This window comes from Sarcophilus harrisii, chromosome 6 (genome assembly GCF_902635505.1).
Source record: "Sarcophilus harrisii chromosome 6, mSarHar1.11, whole genome shotgun sequence".
In the NCBI taxonomy this organism is placed as follows: domain Eukaryota; kingdom Metazoa; phylum Chordata; class Mammalia; order Dasyuromorphia; family Dasyuridae; genus Sarcophilus; species Sarcophilus harrisii.
In genome coordinates, this window is record NC_045431.1 from 69,618,223 (window position 1) to 69,638,363 (window position 20,141).

The window sequence follows — 20,141 nt, forward strand, 5'->3', positions numbered from 1 at the left end:
AAGACAACAATAGGTCTATAATCTCAAAATATAAATTTCCAGGAAAAAAATCATAAATATGAGTCAATTGGATGCCAATACATTAAAATGTAGACTAAAGACAACCCTCACATAACTAAAACTCCCTCCAATATCTCCCAGCACTCAAATGAATCTATAAGGAATTTAGAAAATAAGTCCCTCAAAATCATATTATCAATACCACCAAAGAAAAACCCATCCCTTCTAGATTTACTAAAACATTCAGTCCAAACTCTGAGGCAGACCTGACAATGAAATAGTGGACTGTCAATTAGGAAGTCTAGGTCCTAGGGACAGCCATGCCATCAGTGGACTGATGTTGGAAAGCATATTTAACCTCTAAATATCAGTTTCTCAACTATAAAATGAGAGCATTAGGCACTTACGATACCTTCCCTCTCAAAATCATAATATTATGCAACAATAATTGAGATCAATAATAATGACAAGCTCCGCTGAGATACTTAATCAAAGAAAAACAATTTTACTCAATATACAAGAAATTCTGTTTAAAAAAATAATTATTTATATCATTCAAATGGATCAATGATCTTATCAACTTGGATATTCTCTTCAAGGATATAGAATGTAATTCATCCACGCATCCCTATTTTGTGCAAATATTGTCTGTCTTCCCAAAAATAGGCAGTCCAAATAATTAGGAGGCTTTCTTCCATTTCTGCTGACTTTATTTAAACACTATCATCTTGTCATCCCATGCTCCATGATCAAGCCCAACTTTTTTTTTCTGCCATACATTTTCCTAATGACATCTTTTACTATTATTCTCTGAAGTTCTTCATTGGTTACATATTGCAGCCTGATCACATCGACCATATCTCTTAATTACCTTCTATGCAATATACATCTTCAATTTTTCAGAGACTGATATATTCCATATCTCATTGCCCCAACATAACACTAATAGGTTACCCTTAAAAAGATGGCCCTTTGTTTTTGGGAAACTTGGAATCAGTGAAGAAACTACACAATTCCCCAAAGGTAAATAAGTTCACTTTCCTTTTTAACTTGAGGCCCAACTCATTGTAGATTTGTATGATTTGTTCCAAATAACCATTCAAAAGTGTGTCATAATCTGAACAATCTTCATTCATTTCTTTTTTCCTGTGGAGATGATCAAGCCAAATCTTTTGAGTGGTACTAGATCTCTTCCAGGTGGCAACACAATTTTCCAATGTAATATACATCCATCAAACAGGATCATCTACAGGACCTCACTAGGCACAACAAATCCCCAACAACTTGGACTCTGCCCTGGATCTCTTCCATCACTGAAGCAAACAATTTCACTGAATACATACTCTCACCTGTTTTATGCTAGAAAAAATAATTATCTTGCTGCACAAGAAAATTGTATAAATATGTATGCATATATTGTATTTAACATATATATTTTTACCATGTTTAACATATATTGGATTACTTGCTATCTAGGGGAAGAAGTAGGGGGAAGGACAGGAAAATTGGAACACAAGGTTTTGCAAGAATCAATGTTGAAAAATTATCCATGCATATGTTTTGAAAATAAACAGCTTTAATTAAAAAAAAGAAAAAGAAAGAAAGAAAGAATCAGCTACCCAGAAAAACTAAGCATTTTCTTTCAGGGGAAAAGATGGACATTCAATGAAATAGGAGATTTTCAATCATTTTTTATGAAAAGACCAGAGCTGAACAGAAAAACTGATCTCCAAAACCAAGACTTAAGAGAAGCATTAAAAAAAGTAAATGGAAGAAAAGAAAAAAACAACAAACTTCTTTAAAGATTAAAATGTTTACATCCCTATATGGGAAGATTATACGTGTAACTCTTGAGATCTGTATCTTTGTCTGGAGTATACTTAGAGGATATAGGTATATGTTGACTTTAATGTGATAATATAAAAAAGAAATTGGGATAGGAGAGGAATTGTACTGGAAGAAAAGGCAAGGTGAAAAGAAAAATCAAAGAGATTACAGCATCTTATCACACCAGGATAATACACTATGATCAAGTAGGATTTATTTATACCAGGAACACAGGGCTGATTCAATATCAGTAAAATTAATAGTATATTGACCATATCAATAACCAAACAAAAAATTATATGACCATCTCAATAGATGCAGAAAAAATCATTTGACAAAATACAACACCCACTCCCATTAAAACACTAAAGAGCATGGGGACAAATAGTGTTTTACTTAAAATGCTAAGTAGCATCTATCTAAAAGCATTAACAGATAATATATGAAATGGGGATAAAGCTAGAAAATTCAATAAGATCAAGAGGAAAACAAGTTTGCCCATTATCACCACTATTATTCAATAATGTTAGCTTTAGCAATAAGAAAAGAAAAATAAATGGAAGAAACTGGAATAGGAAAAGAAGAAAAAAAAATTATCACTGCAGATGATATGATGTGTATATTTAGAGAATCAACTAAAAAACTAGTAGAGATAATAAACAACTTTAACAAAGTTCAAGGATACAAAATAAACCCTCAAAAATCACTGGCATTTCTATATGTTACCAAAAAGTCCAGCAGCAAAAAGGAAAAATAGAAATCCCATTTAAAATAACTAATATAAAATATTTGGGAGTCTACCTGCCAAGACAAAGCCAGAAATTATATGAACACAATTACAAAGCACTTCTCATGCAAAAAAAGTGAGATCTAAACAACTGAAAGATTATCAAGTACTCATGGGTATTCTACCAAAATTAATCTACTAATGCAGTACCATACCAATCAAAATGCCAAGAAATTACTTTACAGGACTAGAAAAAATAATAACAAAATTCATTTGAAAGAACATGATCAAGAATTTCAAGGGAATTAATGAAAAAAACTGCAAAGAAATGTAACCTCTGTTTCATAAATTTAAAGCTGGCTACAAATTCAGAGCTCCAGAACTGGAAGGGATCTCAAAGAGATAATCTAGTCGAATCTTATTTTAAAGATGTGGAAATTAAAGCCCACAAAGTAATTTTTCAAGATGACTGCAGAAGTAATTATAAGAAGTATAATCTGAACCTAGGCCCTCTGCTTTCAGACAGAGTTGATTTTTAACTGTACTTAACACATAATTATGACTTTAGAATATGATATCAACAAAATCTAAAAACATAAATATGTATTCACCAATATTAAGTCCATCAAGCCATATAAATAGTCAATAAAAAATGAATTTTAAAATGGGAGAAAATATAAATTTTGGGAAGATTATTCTAGCCAAAGCCATAAGTTTTCTAGTGAACAATGGAAAAGATGATAACATTCAATTTAATAAATACCTATTAAGCATATAATATGATCCAGGGATTTCAAATTACTCAAAAAGTCAACTGAATTCGTGAACTCGTCAGTAAGGATATTCTCCTTACAACAATAAGCTTTGCATAAGTTCATACAAATGTTCCCCAATTTTTCTGAAACTATTCCTTTATTTCTTAGAGTTCCATAGCATTTCACTGCATTTAGACCATAATTAATTCAACTATTCCTTATTTGATGACCTTTTTTCCTTCCTCCCTTCTGCAAGGAAACTAATATATTTAGTATTTTGGAAAGAGGAAAGTAGGGATGTCATTGTGCTTGCAAATTGTGACTTGGTTTGTTTACAAAGAATACTCAAAAATCCTAAGTCGAATAAATGAAAAAAAAAAAGTTGTCTAAAAATCTTTTTGACTAATAATTTATTTTCCCTCAATTACATGTAAAAACATTTTTTAACATTCATTTTTAAAAATTTTGAATTCCAAGTTCTTTCTCTAACCCTCATTAACTCCCACCCCTCCTTAAAAGAGTAAACACTTTGATATGTTATATATGTGCATTCATGCAAAACATTTCCATATTAGCCATATTGTAAAAGAAAACACAGACCCAACTATGACAGACCCCAAAAAAACCCAATTATGAAAAAAATTTAAAAAGTAAAAAATAGTATGCTTCCATCTGCATTGAGAATCTATCACTTCCTTCAGTGAAAGTGGGATAGTATTATCATGAATTCTTTGGAATGATCTTGGATCATTTTATTTCTGAGAAGAGCTAAGTCAAATACAGTTGATCAATATTGCTATTACTGTATACAATGTTATCCTGCTTCTGCTTCTCTTTCCTGTCCCTTATTTTCCAGTTCTTTGCCTCTAGAAAAAAGAGCTGTTATAAGTATTTTTGTACATATGTGTTCTTTTCCTCTTTCTCTGATCTCTAATCTAAAGTGCACTTTAGGCACTTATTTTTTTACTTATAATTCCAAATTGTTTAATCAGAATTGTTGGACCAATTCTTGGTCCTAGCAGTACATGAATGTGCCTGTTTTCCCTATATCTCCTTTAACATTTGTCATTTTCCCTTTTTTTTCCAACTTTGCCTATCTGATTAGCATGTGATAGAACCTTAGAATTGTTTTCATTAGCATTTTTCTGATTAGTAACTTCCATTTCAAGTAATTTTTCAAATCATAGTTGATATTTATTCCTTTGAAAACTCCTTGTTCAAACCCTTTGGCCATTTATTAACTGAGAAATAATTCTTATTCTTAGAAACTTACATTGTTTTCTTATATGCTTGATGATATGGCCCTTATCAGAAAAACTTGCTACGGGATTCTGTGCTGGCCTTTTCTCCATCCGCACTCCCTCTCTTCCCCATCTCCCCCTGTTAACCCCCAATTACTAGTTTCTCTTCTAATTGTAGCCACATTGGTTTTGTTTGTGTAAACTTTTTAAAAATTATAATTGAAGGTGTCAATTTTATCTTATATGATCCTCTTCATTCCCAGTTTCTTCATGAGCTGTTCAGCTATCCATGAATCTGAAAGGTAATTTCTTCCTTTCTCCCTATTTTGTTTATGATGTTAGATTATTTATCTATTTAGACTTATCTTGTTATATGATGTGAGATGTTGGACTTTATAATTCCTGCCAGATTGTTCACTAACTTTCTCAAAAGATTTTGTCAATAGTACATTCTTACCCCTTACCTAGTCTTGGTTTATCAAACACTATACTACATACAAACAATGCTTGTTGTTTACCTAATCTGTTCCATTCATTGACCCCTAGATTTGTTAAAATAGTAACAAATTGTTTTAAAGTCACTGCTTTGTAATATAGTTTTGAGACCTACCAATTTTAGGTTCCTTTCTCATTTATTCTTTTTATTACTTATTATTTTATCCTTTTCCAATTACATGTAGAAACAATCTTTAACATTCATTTTTCAGTGGATTCACTCCCCTCAAAATTTTTGCCTCCACTAAAGAGTTCCTTTGTGTATACTTTTTTTTACCTACCTGCTTTTCCTGACTTTATTTTCCTTATCACAATTTCTACTAATTCTATAAAGCACATTTGGGATTATAATGATATAGTTCAATTGTGGTGAATACCCTGCCTTTTTTTCATAGAGAAAAAAGTTTGTTTTAAATATCTTTACAAATCTTGTTCTTTCTGTTCATAACTATTTCCCACTTTTTCCATACTACCTTCAGAGTGACTTTATTTAACTGGATCTCCTACCAACTTAAATAAATTTAAATAAATTTAAATAAATTGGTTTTATCTTCCCATGTTTCTCAATTTTATGAAATGATAGCTGCTCATGATTTTCTAACATGCTTTCCTATAAGATTTTTTGTATTTACAACTGCAAATCAATATTACAGTTTATACAATGAATTAACAATAGCATACGGAAAAACAATTTTGAAAGACTTAAAAAGTTCTAATAAATTCATTGGCCAGCTACAGTTGCAGAAGACTGAAGATGAAACATGTTAAGATCTTTTAGGTGCTAAATTGCATGCAGAAAGAGATATATACTTTTTGGCTTTACTCAGTGTGGAAATCAGTTTTCTTTGATTTGTCACAAGGGTTTTGTTTTCCTTTTATTCCCAATGGGAGTAGAGGAGTTGAAAGGGAGAGAAAATAGATTCTTTTATCATTTGAAAAAAGTAATTTTTAAAATTTGTGCTTTTACTTTTTATTGGAAAATAACATGGAAACATGCTCAAAAAATTACTCAACTGTGCATACCCTCTGAAGCAACGTCTTAAGTTACAGAATGAGTCCATTCCCCCCAAAAAACAAAGAAAGAGGAAAAGTATTTATAAATATTTAGAAAAGTCCCTTTTTTTTGTAGTGGCAAATAACTAAAGACCAAGAGATTGTTCATTTTGAGAAATGGCTGAACAATGTATGATATGTATTAATGTAATGTTTATTATTCCTAATATGAGAGAGAGCACAGCACACTGGCTAAAGAACAATCTGAGTGTTAGGTGTGCCCAGGCTCAAGGTGCATGTTTGACCAAAGGGAAATTACTTAAGCTCTAGATGCCTGTCCTGAGACAGGAAAACTAAGACTTTTAAGTTGAAGAAGAGATCTTGATCTATTTTGGTAAAAGGAGTTTCTTCATTGGTTCTTCTTGATACCAACGAAATTGTAAATTTGGCTCCCCCAAATTCTTAGTAACTAAGGGTGATGATAATGATATAACTCATTCTACTCATTTTTTTTAACTAACATACAAAATTGGAGCATCATCCTTCCTCTATCACAGTTCAACATTATATGAAGCTAGGTATTTGGCAAAGGCAAATATCCTATTCCTCTATATCTATTTGGCAATAGTGAATCTAGTCTATTTTTCTCTGGTACAAAGTTTTTAATGACAAAGCTGTTGTCTTTTTCAGTATCTCTATAAATAGTAAGTCTATGGATACTTCTAATTCCCCAATAATAACAATTATATATTTATAATAACAATTTTATACATATAATAATAACAATTACAACAGCTGAAGTGGGAACAAGAATAACATGAATGAGAACATGGACTTGCTCACTTTCTTAAAATAGAATAAAGACAATGTAAATTTTATAGGAATATCTGATGTCACACATATAAATCTATAATATGGTTCAAATATATAATATGCTTTCATAGTCTATGCAATTGCTAATCGAGGATTTCCATAAATTCTCCCAAAGTAACAATGAAGACTTTCCACTATTGTAATATCCTAAAGAGTACACTTAAGCTACATATATAATGAATGTCATTCTCACTGATGACATAACAAATTTTTAATTCAGTATAGAAAGAAAAATAAGCATAACTATTACAAAACAAAGTATTATTTTTTACCTGGCTTACAAGATGAGAGGGACCAAACAGCCTGTGAACCGATTTCACGTACTGTCCCAGTCCTTTCCAACTGTTTAGGGTCAGCACCAGGTGGTGTCTTGTTTGGTGTGGTCATTGTTCACTATACTTTAAAAAAAAAAAAAAAAAAAAAAAAAGGACAGATTACAAAGAGATTTAAAATCCTTTTCAGGTTTAATAAAAAGAAAAAGCTAGTACCTTTAATTAAATCATTTTGCTGTTAGTTTAGAGAAAACCAGAAAAAAAATTCCTCATTACTGGAAATATACTTACATCCTAGTGGAAAAGGAAGATAGATCAGGAAATGGATTATACAAATGAAGGTGGCTTAGCTGTACCAGATCTAAAATTATATTATAGAGCAGCAGTTACCAAAACTATTTGGTATTGGCTAAGGAATAGGTTAGTTGATCAGTGGAATAGATTAGGTTCAAGGGATAAAACAGTCAACAAATATAGCAACCTAGTCTTTGACAAACACAAAGACCCCAGCTTTTGGGATAAGAACTTACTGTTTGATAAAAATTGCTGGGAAAATTGGAAACTAATATGGCAGAAACTAGGCACTGATCCTCACTTAACACCGTACACCAAGATAAGGTCAAAATGGGTTCATGACCTAGGCATAAAGAATGAAATTATCAATAAATTAGAGGAACATAGGATAGTTTACCTCTCAGACCTGTGGAAGGGGAAGGACTTTAGGACCAAAGAAGAACTAGAGATCATTACTGATCACAAAATAGAAAATTTCGATTATACCAAACTGAAAAGTTTTTGTACAAACAAAATTAATGCAGACAAGATTAGAAGGGAAGCAATAAACTGGGAAAATATTTTTACAGTCAAAGGTTCTGATAAAGGCCTCATTTCCAAAATATATAGAGAATTAACTCTAATTTATAAAAAATCAAGCCATTCTCCAATTGAAAAATGGTCAAAGGATATGAACAGACAATTCTCAGATGAAGAAATTGAAACTATTTCTAAGTCATATGAAAAGATGCTCCAAGTCATTATTAATCAGAGAAATGCAAATTAAGACAACTCTAAGATACCACTACATACCTGTCAGATTGGCTAAGATGACAGGAAAAAATAATGATGATTGTTGGAGGGGATACAGGAAAACTGGGACATTGATACATTGTTGGTGGAGTTGTGAACGAATCCAACCATTTTGGAGAGTAGTTTGGAACTATGCTCAAAAAGTTATCAAACTGTGCATACCCTTTGATCCAGCAGTGTTACTACTGGGATTATATCCCAAAGAGATTATAAAGAAGGGAAAGGGACCTGTATGTGCACGAATGTTTGTGGCAGCCCTTTTTGTAGTGGCTAGAAACTGGAAACTGAATGGATGTCCATCAGTTGGAGAATGGCTGAATAAATTGTGGTATATGAAAATTATGGAATATTACTGTTCTGTAAGAAATGACCAACAGGATGATTTCAGAAAGGCCTGGAGAGACTTACACGAACTGATGCTGAGTGAAATGAGCAGGACCAGGAGATCATTATATACTTCAACAACAATACTATATGATGACCAGTTCTGATGGACCAGGCCATCCTCAGCAACGAGATCAACCAAATCATTTCCAATGGAGCAGTAATGAACTGAACCAGCTATGCCCAGAGAAAGAACTCTGGGAGATGACTAAAAACCATTACATTGAATTCCCAATCCCTATATTTATGCCCACCTGCATTTTTGATTTCCTTCACAAGCTAATTGTACAATATTTCAGAATCTGATTCTTTTTGTACAGCAAAATAACGTTTTGGTCATGTATACTTATTGTGTATCTAATTTATATTTTAATGTACTTAACATCTACTGGTCATCCTGCCATCTGGGGGAGGGGGTGGGGGCTAAGAGGTGAAAAATTGGAACAAGAGGTTTGGCAGTTGTTAATGCTGTAAAGTTACCCATGCATATATCTTGTAAATAAAAGGCTATTAAATAAAAAAAATAAAAATAAAAAAAAAAAAGGAAATGGATTATAAAGTCCTGGCTCTAGTCACTAAGTAGGTGTATAGTTTCACTCAAATCATTTCATCTTCCCTAATATCAGTCTATTTTTCTTTGTAATTAAGGAGTTTGACTAGATAACCTTTTATGTATCGCCTAGCTAAAATCTTCTAAAATTTCTGATTTTTTCCTCACCCTATTTGTTTACCTACAAAATAAAAGGACTGAATTTGATAACTGTCCATTCTAGCTTTAAAAACTTAGCAAAACTACTTTATATTAAGCCTCTATTTTTCAATTATAATTAACATCTTACTTCAAGAGTTAAAAAAAAAAAAACTTGGGAATTATGTCTATGCATGTTTTGAAAATAACTTGAGAATATATTAAGATAGTGAATAAAATATTAAAGCATCTAATGGTACTCTTATAAAAACCAATCATGTTCTGGGGAATAGAGATCATAAAAAATAAAAGCAGATAAAAATAATGCATCTTTTAGAGACTATAAAGTAATAAGACAATAATGAAAGAAAAAGAACAAATAAACATTCCTAAGTAAATGCTAAACTATGATATCATGAAATGTGTGGCTTAGAAAATAAAGTTGTCCAGTCACGTAACCAGAATGAGAATGATCAACAATCTTAGTACTACTCTAATGATATGGGAAAAAATTAAAAAAAGAACTCTCAAAACTCTCCAAATTAAGAATTTTATCTAAGATATACAATCATTGCAGATATGTCCTCTAGTTAAAATACCAAGAACCTTAAGTAGGTAAATAATAAATAAAGTAAATAACAGCAGAGAATGCTAATCCCTAATTCCTTTCACATCTATCAGGGCTATACAACAAAAACTATTGCCAGTGCTCTCAAATTCTTTTGCTGCAGTAGCAGTCTCTACTAACAGTATCCACCTTTCTCCTCACCCCACCATTCTGTGGCAACTAGCAATAGAACTTAACTTTGAATACACAAAAACACAGAGATACAGTTCATGGGAAGGCATAGATGCATAGGAAAGACAAGTGAAAAGTGGTGAAATATAAATGCTCATCATGGAAGGAGGCAGGGACAGTTCTAGGTATGGTCCTTGAATGATGTGCCATGAGAGAGGAAAAGAATTAGAAATAAAAGTGATTTCAGAAAGAAAAAAATACAGTTTAAAATCATGAAGACAAACAGACAAATCAACTGGGAAGATGCTAACAACAGAAAGGAATATGGCTACCAGGACACCTAAATCTGTCTGAAAATCTCAGATTACTACAAGACAAAATAACATGAATCAACATCTGTGGATTCTCAAAATGGTATGAAATCACAACAGGATGTTTGTTCCTGAATGGTTCCAAAGAAAATTGAGAAATATGAAAGCACAAATTATGACTTGCATAGCAAAAACAACTGGTAGGAAAGGAAAACTTAAATATACAGTAATAAAACTCTCCAAAGAAACAAAAAAGAGAGAATAAATGATTGAGAATAAAAAGACACAGAAACAAAGGACAATTGGGTAAAAAACATGTTAAAAATAAAGTGTTAATTAAAAAGAATACACAGATCACTTCCAGAAAAGGGAAGGAAAATATGCTGAAAATTCCAAGATAGATACAATATAATTAAATTTAACAATGCCAATGACAAACAACAAATTTTGCAAGGGACCAGGAGAAACTTTCAAACAAAGCAAATTTGAAGAATACAAGACTATTCTGCTTAGCATTAACGACAAAGTATTACAAAAAGCAAAAGCTCCTAAATTCAAATTACAAAACGAAATGATATACCTTGTAAGGCCGAGCTCAATAAACAAAACAGATATTTAATAAAAGGGCAAGCATTCCTAAAACAACCAGGGGGGTAAAAAACAGAAACAGATTACAGGCTTACCTCAGACATCTATAAACAAAATGAATATGGCAATACATTGAGTGACATGATTTTTTTCAGATTTCATTGCATTAAAAGTTATTTTACACTATATTCTATCAAGGATATAATGATATTATGTCCCTCAAAAAATGTACATACCTTAATTAGAAAATACTTTTATTGCTAAAAAAAAAAAATAATAATAATAATAAAAAAAAGCTAACTATCATCTGATCCTTCAGCAAGCCGTAATATTTTTACTGGTGGAGGATCTTCAATGTTAATAGTTGCTGAGGTTGATCAGGGTGGTGCCTGTGGCAATTTCTTTAAGTGAAATAACAATGAAGTTCATTATACTGATTAAGTCTTTCTTTCGTTTGAATACTTAAGAGACCATTTTAAGGTTATTCATTGGTTTACTTATAATATTGAAATGTTTTATGAAATAGGGAGGCCCTGAAAGGTCAGTGATGGACCAATCAGAACACACATAACATTTTATAGATTAAGTTACTGGCCTTACATAGTTATGATTCATGGTACTCCAAAACAATACCATCAAAGATCACTGTCCATAGATCACCATAACTGATATAATAATAGCACTGATTAAAAAGTTTGAAATATTGCAAGAATTACCAAAATGTGACACAAACCCTATATCAGCATGATGAAATCCTGGATTACTGGGTGAAGTTGGCAGAGAAAGGTGAAGTACTAATAAGATTACTCCCTGAGGGTAAGCAAAGAAGGGTACTGATAGGGATCAGTTCAGCCTTATAATCCCAACCTCTGTGGAGGTGGTGGGTAGTCCTGCCTAGCTGTGTTCAGTCAGAAATCCAAGTTTCATCAAACCCCAAGGTTAATTTTCCCTTATAAATCTGTCCATAGCCCATGCCATCTTTGCTGACTCCATTTTGGGTTAGCCCGCCATGCTATTCTGCCTCCTGGTTCTTTTCCTTCACCCCTTGGCCATGTCTCTTGGTGTCTTTCTCCTTTTTTTAGGGTGCTAAGTCTCTAGTTAATGGCTTACTCCCTTCCTCATGGCATATTCCCTTCTTCCTAGTTAATTGTGAGTTCCACTGGGGAACTTTTTTTTTCCATTGTTGTTAAAACCACTTTCCTATCTATTTCATATTTACCACTCCTGGTGTCTATTGCATTTTTTTCATTTTGTCTGTAACCTCTTCTCCTAAATAAACCTACTTTTTACCCCCCCCCCGCAAAAAAAAGGGCCATTGTGAATTGATCACATGACTGAACCCCAAAAGTCGATGTCAACTGCTCTCCCTAAATCACATCACATTGCTCTCCCTAAATCACAATCACATCATAAGGACAAATGCTTTGTCCTAATGGTCTTTATTTTTAATAATTCTAACAGAAAGATAAACAAAAAGTTAAATACACAATTAAGTAAACAGCTGGAGAAACTACATAGGAAAAATGGACTTTTGATGAAACAGAGAACACTTGTCATCATTCCTAAACAGCATATGCTGTTGGAAAAATGGCACCAACAGACTTTCTTGAGATGGAAGTGCCACAAATCATAAGTTTGTAAACTATAACTTTACTGCTTTGCAAACGCTCTAGACAAAAGAAACATTAAAAATGATAAAGACAGCAGTCAAGAAATGTGCAAGTAATTGAAATAAACTGCTCCCAAGAGGAAAAAAAAAGGAAAAAAATTAGAAAGAAAAAGACATCCGTGGGGTTAATAGAAATAACTACAATATAACAAGGGAACATTGAGATTTCCCCGCCTAAAATACATCAGAAGACAACTTTAATAGAAGGTGGGAGAATAGACCTGAACCATCTTGAACTAAAACTCATAATGTCCAGCAGATGAATCAATACTCTTTTGTGGGTGAAAACTGCAGAATAAGAATGAGCATAAATAGGTAAATGGAACTAAGGGAATAGAGGGGGTTGTGTGACATAATCTAAGTAAGTCAATAATTCCTATAGTCTCTCAAATTGAAGACAGGCTACAGGAGAATGGATGAGGTGGGAAAGTATGTGATTAAAATAGGGATAATGAAAAGGGAAAATCTCAGTTCAATGGTAGAAAGGAATAACACTGAAGAACACTTCCATGTCGGGGAGAGAGAGGTTCTGTAAGGGGAAGCAGGGGCTTTAAATGAATGTAATGTACAGGGATTTGGTGCTTAAACAGATTGTGATTATCTCTGAAAATAGCATCCTGCTTCAAAAGGGAAATCATAACTCTTAAGGTTAAGTAATATCCAAAAGAGTGAGAAGGCATAGACACAGGGAGATTTTACAATAAATATGGGAGAAAGGATTATGGAGATGACTGAGAATAATAATGAATTTTGTAATTAAATAAAAAAGGAAAATTTCTACTACTGGGCAACACTTCCATCCTTGCTATCTCTTGTAAGCATTTGAAAAAATGAAGAAGAGAAAAGAAGAGAGGGGATAGTGGTGAAGGAAAGAACTACAAGGCAGGCAATAACAGAAACAGTTTAAAAGAGGGAACTCAAAATAGATACATCAGAAACTTTAATTCCATGAGGAAAAGGGATATTACAGAAAAAAATAAACAAGCATAAGGACATAATCAAATAATGAAAGCCTACAATAGAAGAGCATGAGAGAAAGAAATTCTTTTTTAAAAGGGGTACAGAATAAAATGAAGGAAAAAAAGACCTCCTGATAAACAGAAGTTGAAAAGGAAGTAGTTTTGCTTAATTTTTAATTGAGAGGTGAAAAAAGAGGGGAAGAAATACATAACTAAAAAAAAAAAAACTTAAAAAAAGAAATGTAAGTCAAGCAAAATGTAATTTATTAAGAAGGACCTGGACATTCAAGAATGGCTATGCCAAATACAGAATAATTTTACCGATTGATAGAAGACACATAAGCTAAAATAAGCAAAATATGTCAGTAGAGTCATGAGTTGGGTAAAGTAGGGGGCTTCTCCACTAAGTATTCATGAGATAGTCATAAAATGGTCCCCTGCTCATAATGGACAAGAGGGAATGATTCGGAGGTACAAAAATAAATTGGACACTTTTTTTGTAACTGAGTCCTCTCTGCTGCACTGCATTTGCTTAGCATGACAAGGAAAACAAGAGTAGAAGGCCTCTGCTTAACTTTCTATGATTAAGCAAGTGATCTCAGAATCTTCAGCTTACAGCTCCGGAACATAATACACCCAACTGATATTGGAAACAAAATTCTGAACCCCAAATAAGGGCACAATAAATGGACAAATTCAGAATGAGTGAAGAAGTTTAAAGTTTTAATATGTTCCTTCAGGAAATGGGTGTGAAACTCAAAATGAGCTCATACCCTTTTTGAAGCAAGAGCATAACTACCTTTTATCCCTTCTCCAGGTGGCATCATCCCTCCCCTATCTTCCCAGTGGCTGGGGGTGATGAGGTTAACATTCTTTTCCCATTCTCCTACAACATACACCTCTTAATATCTCCCACTTCCAGTTACCTATATTGTATGCCCATTAAAATAAACCTTAGCTCCTCCTAGGGAGGAGAAGTTAATATTTATGAAGCTATTAAGCCTGCATAATTTAACTAAGCTATAACCTTTGTCCTGCTTTCAGCTTTTTTTTTTTTAAATACACAACAAGTTCTATATACAGTTTCAGAAAGTTCCCTGTTCCACTCCTCTGGACTACTTCTGGTTCCAGACTTCTGGCTTTCCTCTGCTATGGGAACATAACTTTTATCATTTCTCATACTGATAATCACTATCCCTTTGAAATTATATCAACTTGATTAATACTAATAGAATAGGGGTCCAAATGAATTATTGACAAGAGAAATGTAAAAAGGAAGTATAATAAAAGAATCATAAAGGCCTAAACAAAGATGAATTATTTATATTCTAATATGAAGAGACTTCAGAACCCTATCATCATGGTTATCAAACAAGCCTAATTACACAGAAGAGCAAGTTATGGCTTTTTTTTTTTTTTTGGATGATCTTAAAAGAAAGAGAAAAAGAGGGGGAGAAGAGAGAAGAAATACTTTGAGATGGCCAAAGACAGAAAGGATGGGGAAATTATCTCATATAATTGGAATACACAAGTAGAAAACTTATGTAAACATGGAGAAAAGATTGGGGAATACACATATATAGTTGGATGCACAAATACGTTTTACTAAATATAGAAATAGTAAGGAAAGAGGTCGGAGCCAACAAAGTAGTGCAATGGATATAGAACACTGAATCTGGAATCAGAAAGACCTGAGTTCAAAAATAACTTCAGGCACTTACTAACTGTGTGATCCTGGGCAAGTTACTTAACCCTGTTTGCCTGTTTTTTCATTTGTAAAATGAGCTAGAGAGAAAAAAATGTCAAACCACTCCTGTCTTTGCCTGGAAAATCTTAAGTAGGATCATAAAGAGTCAGATACAACCGACTTGACTGAACAACAATGAAAACAGGGAAAAATAAGAGAGAAAAGAAAATAAGAGCGAGAACAGATTAAGGATGGTAGTAGTCATAAGCAAAATAAATTAAATATTGAAGGTGAATTGGAAAAGGAACCCACTTAAAAAGAGAAAAAAAGTAAGAACCTATGATCCAACTCTGGATGAGGAAAAGAGAAAAGAGCAAGTAAGTAGTAGTGGATATATCAGATCTAGAACACTAATGCTGAGCACACTCTTCTTACCAAGTTCTCTATAAAAAGCAAGGGGGAAACTGATGTACACTAACCACAATACCATAAGACTAATACTAAAAACATGATATTGACTCTAAGAGAGAAATTATGGACACAGAGTACAGACTGAGAAGTCTGCAGGCACATACACACACACATCACACATGACATGGCCAATATGGGATTTGATTTCTTTGGACTATGAATATTTATTGTCAAGGTTTTCTTTTTCTTTCTTTCTTTCTTTTTTTTTTTTTTTTTAATAGGGGAGGCAGCATTGGACTGAGGGAGAATGTGAATTTTCATTCATCAAAAAAATTTAGTTTTGTTGTTTTTTTTTTTTTAAAGATTTAAGTATCAGGGATGTAAGAAAATGACAAAGTGAGAATTAAGAGGTTGTTAAGAGTTTCATAACTTCAGTGAATAAAATCACCCTTTAAAAATTACAATTGACCAAGTAGAAGTTAATGATCCCATGACACATCTAGAAACAAAATCAAAAAACAGTGAAAAGACTGAATTAAAAAGAAGAAAATGTGAATTATCTCATGAGAAAAACAACTGACCTAGAATACAGACCTGAAATCCCTTCGCCCCCCCCCAAAAAAAAAACCCATTAGATAATAGATTTCAAGAAATTATAAAGGAAAACTGCCCAGATGTCATAGAACCAGAAGTTAAAGTATATACTGAAAAGAATCCATGAATCACCTCCTGAAAAAGATCTCAAAACGAAAATTTCCAGGAATATCAAAGCCACATTCCAAAGCTCTCAGATTAAGGAGAAAATACTGAAAACAATCAGAAATAAATAATTTAAATACTGTGGAGAAACAATCATGATCACATAAGATTTAGTAGCTGCTACTATATAGAAGTGAAAGGCTGGAAATTAAAGGATTTAGGATTACGATCAAAAATAACCTACCTAACAAAACTGAATATAATCACCTGGGGTGAAAATAAACATTTAGTGAAATACAGAACTTTAAGCATTCCTGATAAAAAGATCAGCTCCGAACAGAAAAAGAGATACTCAAGAAATATAAAAGTTAAACATTAATGAGAAATCATAAGGTTAAATTGTTTACATTCCCATATGAAAAGATGATACATATAACTCCTAAGAAGTTTATCATTATTAGAACATTTTCATTATTGGAAGGATTCTCCTTAGACAGAGGACATGAGTACAAATCTATTACATTGGGATGATCTCAAAATATAAAATAAGAGGGTTAGAAAAAAGAGCAATGTATTAGGAGGATGAGCAAAAGAAAAGGGGAAATTATCTTGCATAAGAAAGTTTTTACAGTGGAGAAGGAGGTGGGAAAAGTAGGGAATATTTGAACCTCAGTATCAGATGAACTATATCAAACAGGGAAGACCACATGTATACATGTGGTATACAGCTGGATACTGAAATTTATCTTACCTAACAGGGAGGTAGGAAGAGAAGGAACTAAGAAAAAGGAGGGATAAGAAGGAAGATGTATTAAGGGAGGCAATGATCAAATGATCAAAAATAGAGATTTTTGAAAAGGGCAAAGGGTTTTTTAAATAGGATAAATAGAAGAGAATAAAATGGAGGGAAATATAATTATAAATCATAATGCTGAATGTGGAAGGAATAAATTCACTCATAAAATGCAAGATAATAGCAAAAGGGATTAGAAACTAGAATCCAACAATATGTTACTTACAAGAAAATGTTACTTGAAACAAAAGGACACACACAGAGGTAAAATAAAAGAATGGAATAGAATCTCATATCCTTCAGCTGAATTTAAAAAAAAAAAAGCACAATTGTAAATGAACTCAGATAAAGCAAAAGCATGTAGACCTAATTAAAAGAGATAATCAGGAAAACTACATTAGCAAAACTGTTATGTGTACGTACATGTCCAAGTGCACATGCAGGCATCAAATGGAAAAGCAAATTCTTGAAGGAAAAGTAAAATGAATTACATGAGGAAATAATACAGATATGGAAACCAATTAGCTCCAGCTCACACCTAAGCAATTATAAGTATAAAATAAAAAAGGAAGAAGTTAAATAGCTAAATAGAATTCTAGGAAAGTTAGACATGATAAACCTCTGGAGCATACTTAATGGGAATAGAAAAGAGTATACTTACTTATTGTGTACCTAATTTATATTTTAATATATTTAACATCTACTGGTCATCCTGCCATCTAGGGGAGGGGATGGGGGGGGTAAGAGGTAAAAAATTGGAACAAGAGGTTTGGCAATTGTTAATGCTATAAAGTTACCCATGCATATATCCTGTAAATAAAAGGCTATTAAATAAAAATAAAAAACAAAAAAAAGAGTATACTTTTTCTTAGCTGCACATGGCACATTCACAAAAACTGACCATACAATTCCAATAGACTTGTGATAGAGATCCATCTGCATCCAGAGAGAGGACTGAATGTGTATCACAATATAGTAAATAACTTCATTTATTTTGTTATTGTTTCCCTGCTTGTTTTTTCTTTCTCATTTCTCTCCTTTTTGAGCTTATGCAGCATGATAAATATAGAAATATGTTTAAAAGAACTGAACATGTTTAATCTATATTGGATTACTTGCTGTTTAGGATAGGGGAGGATGGGAGAAGAAGGGAGAAAAATATGGAACACAAGGTTTTACAAGGGTAAATGTTATAAACTATCTTTGTATTTATTTTGAAAAATAAAGTTATTTCTAAAAATAAATAAATAATAAAAATTTGACCATGTAGTAAAGCATCATAATCTCACAAACAAATGCAAAAAATATGAAATATGCAGAAAAGCGTTGAAAATAGAAATATGAAATGCATTTTGGGGGGACCATAATGCAATAAAAACGACATTCAACAAAGGGTCCTGGAAGCATAGATTAAAAACTAATTGGAAAATGAATAATCTAATCCTAAAAAAAGGAGTCAAAGAACAGATGATACAAAAAAAAAATCTATTTTTTCGTTAAAAAGAATAACTATAATGAGACAACATGGAAAAAATTGTGGAGTACAACCAAAGCAGTATTTAGGAGAAAATTTACATCTCTTAACAGCTTACATTAATAAAAGAGAGAAAGAGCAGATCGATGAATTGAGTAAGCAATTAAAAAAAAAAACTAGAAAAAGAATAAGTTAAAAATCCCCAACAACAAACAGGAATTTTTAAAAGACTAGAAAAAAGAATAAATTAAAAATACCTAATAGAAAATCCTGGAAGTACCTATATGTTTGAAAGAAGGAACAGAGCTCTGAATCTCTTCAAGATATTGGTTATTAAGAATCAATTCTAAATTTTTTCCCCAGTTGATAATTGTATCATACCTTAGTTACATTCTATGTCCTTAAAAATTTTTTAACTTTAGTTTTTAGTTTCAAATGCTCTCCCACCTTTTACCCCCTCCCCTACCCATTGAGAAGGCAAGAAATAAATTATGCATATGAGGTCATGCAAAACATTTCCATGGGGGAGGGGGAGGTAAAGTAAATAAAAAATAGGCTTCAGTCTGTATCAGAGTTCATCGGTTTCTCTTTTTGGAGGCAGATAGCGTTTTTCATTATAAGCCCCGGTGAATCATCCAGAAAAGCTAATCTTTCGCAGCTGATTGTCATTATGTAAAACGGCTGTCAGCGCACAATGCTTTCCGGACTCCGATGCACTAATTCACATAAGCTCTCGGGTTTTCCTCAAACTACGCCTTTCATTATTCCTTATAGCACAACAGTATTCCATCACAGTCATACATATTCTATCTGAGCTCGACACCGCTGCCCCACAACGGCTCAAGGACCTGCCCCTCACGCACACTACAATTACCACCCTGTTGAATTTCATTAACTGAAAGGCCATTTCTCAGATGGCCGAGAAAATGACGAGTCCGGGAAAATTAAAACCCAACAATCCGATTCCAGAAGGGGACCCGGCCGGGATGCCCACCGCGGAATCACAGCCCGCTGCCGCGCGTGCTCTTCGCCTAGCGCCAGCGCACAGGGGCCACCCGGCGTGGGACAGCGCGCCGCTCTAGCTTCGGTTCAGAGCGCCACCGGGCAGTGACTATTTTAATTAGCTATCCTCCGAACGAGAAAAGCCCCGTCTCCGCCACGACTCGAGTGGCTCTGGCGTACCGGGGGCACCAGAAGACAGGCGCTGTTGGGGCTGGGAAGGCGCGTTTCCCTGCGGCTCGGGGGTCTGCACACCTTTCCGCACACAGGGGCTAGCCCGAGCGCCGTCTGACGGCTGAGCCCGAGGGATGCCCGCGGAGCGGCTCCCCTTAGCGCCCAGCCCGGTTCTATTCTATTCGCTTTCGCTCCGACCTCACAGCCCGGCACAGTGCGGGCCGCGGCGCCGGGGGACACTGAGGCACGGGCGGAGGAGGAGACGTGAGCAGCCGGGACGTGTTCCTCCCCGCCGCC

The 20,141-nt window shown here is 33.6% G+C and overlaps 1 protein-coding gene across 5 annotated transcripts in view; it reads right to left on the reverse strand.

The window, feature by feature from the left end:
- ANAPC10 (anaphase promoting complex subunit 10) overlaps nucleotides 1-20,141 on the reverse strand; it is a 93,947-nt gene that overhangs the window by 73,576 nt on the left and 230 nt on the right. For 3 of the 5 annotated variants that reach the window (XM_012552191.2, XM_003773167.4, XM_012552192.2), the window contains exon 2: nucleotides 7,184-7,309. In XM_012552191.2, coding sequence (XP_012407645.1) covers nucleotides 7,184-7,298 — 115 coding nt within the window. In that variant the 5' untranslated portion in view covers nucleotides 7,299-7,309. Of the gene's footprint in view, nucleotides 1-7,183; nucleotides 7,310-7,713; nucleotides 7,733-20,141 lie in introns of those variants that run through there. The other 2 variants (XM_031942790.1, XM_023505959.2) reach the window with 2 other exon arrangements.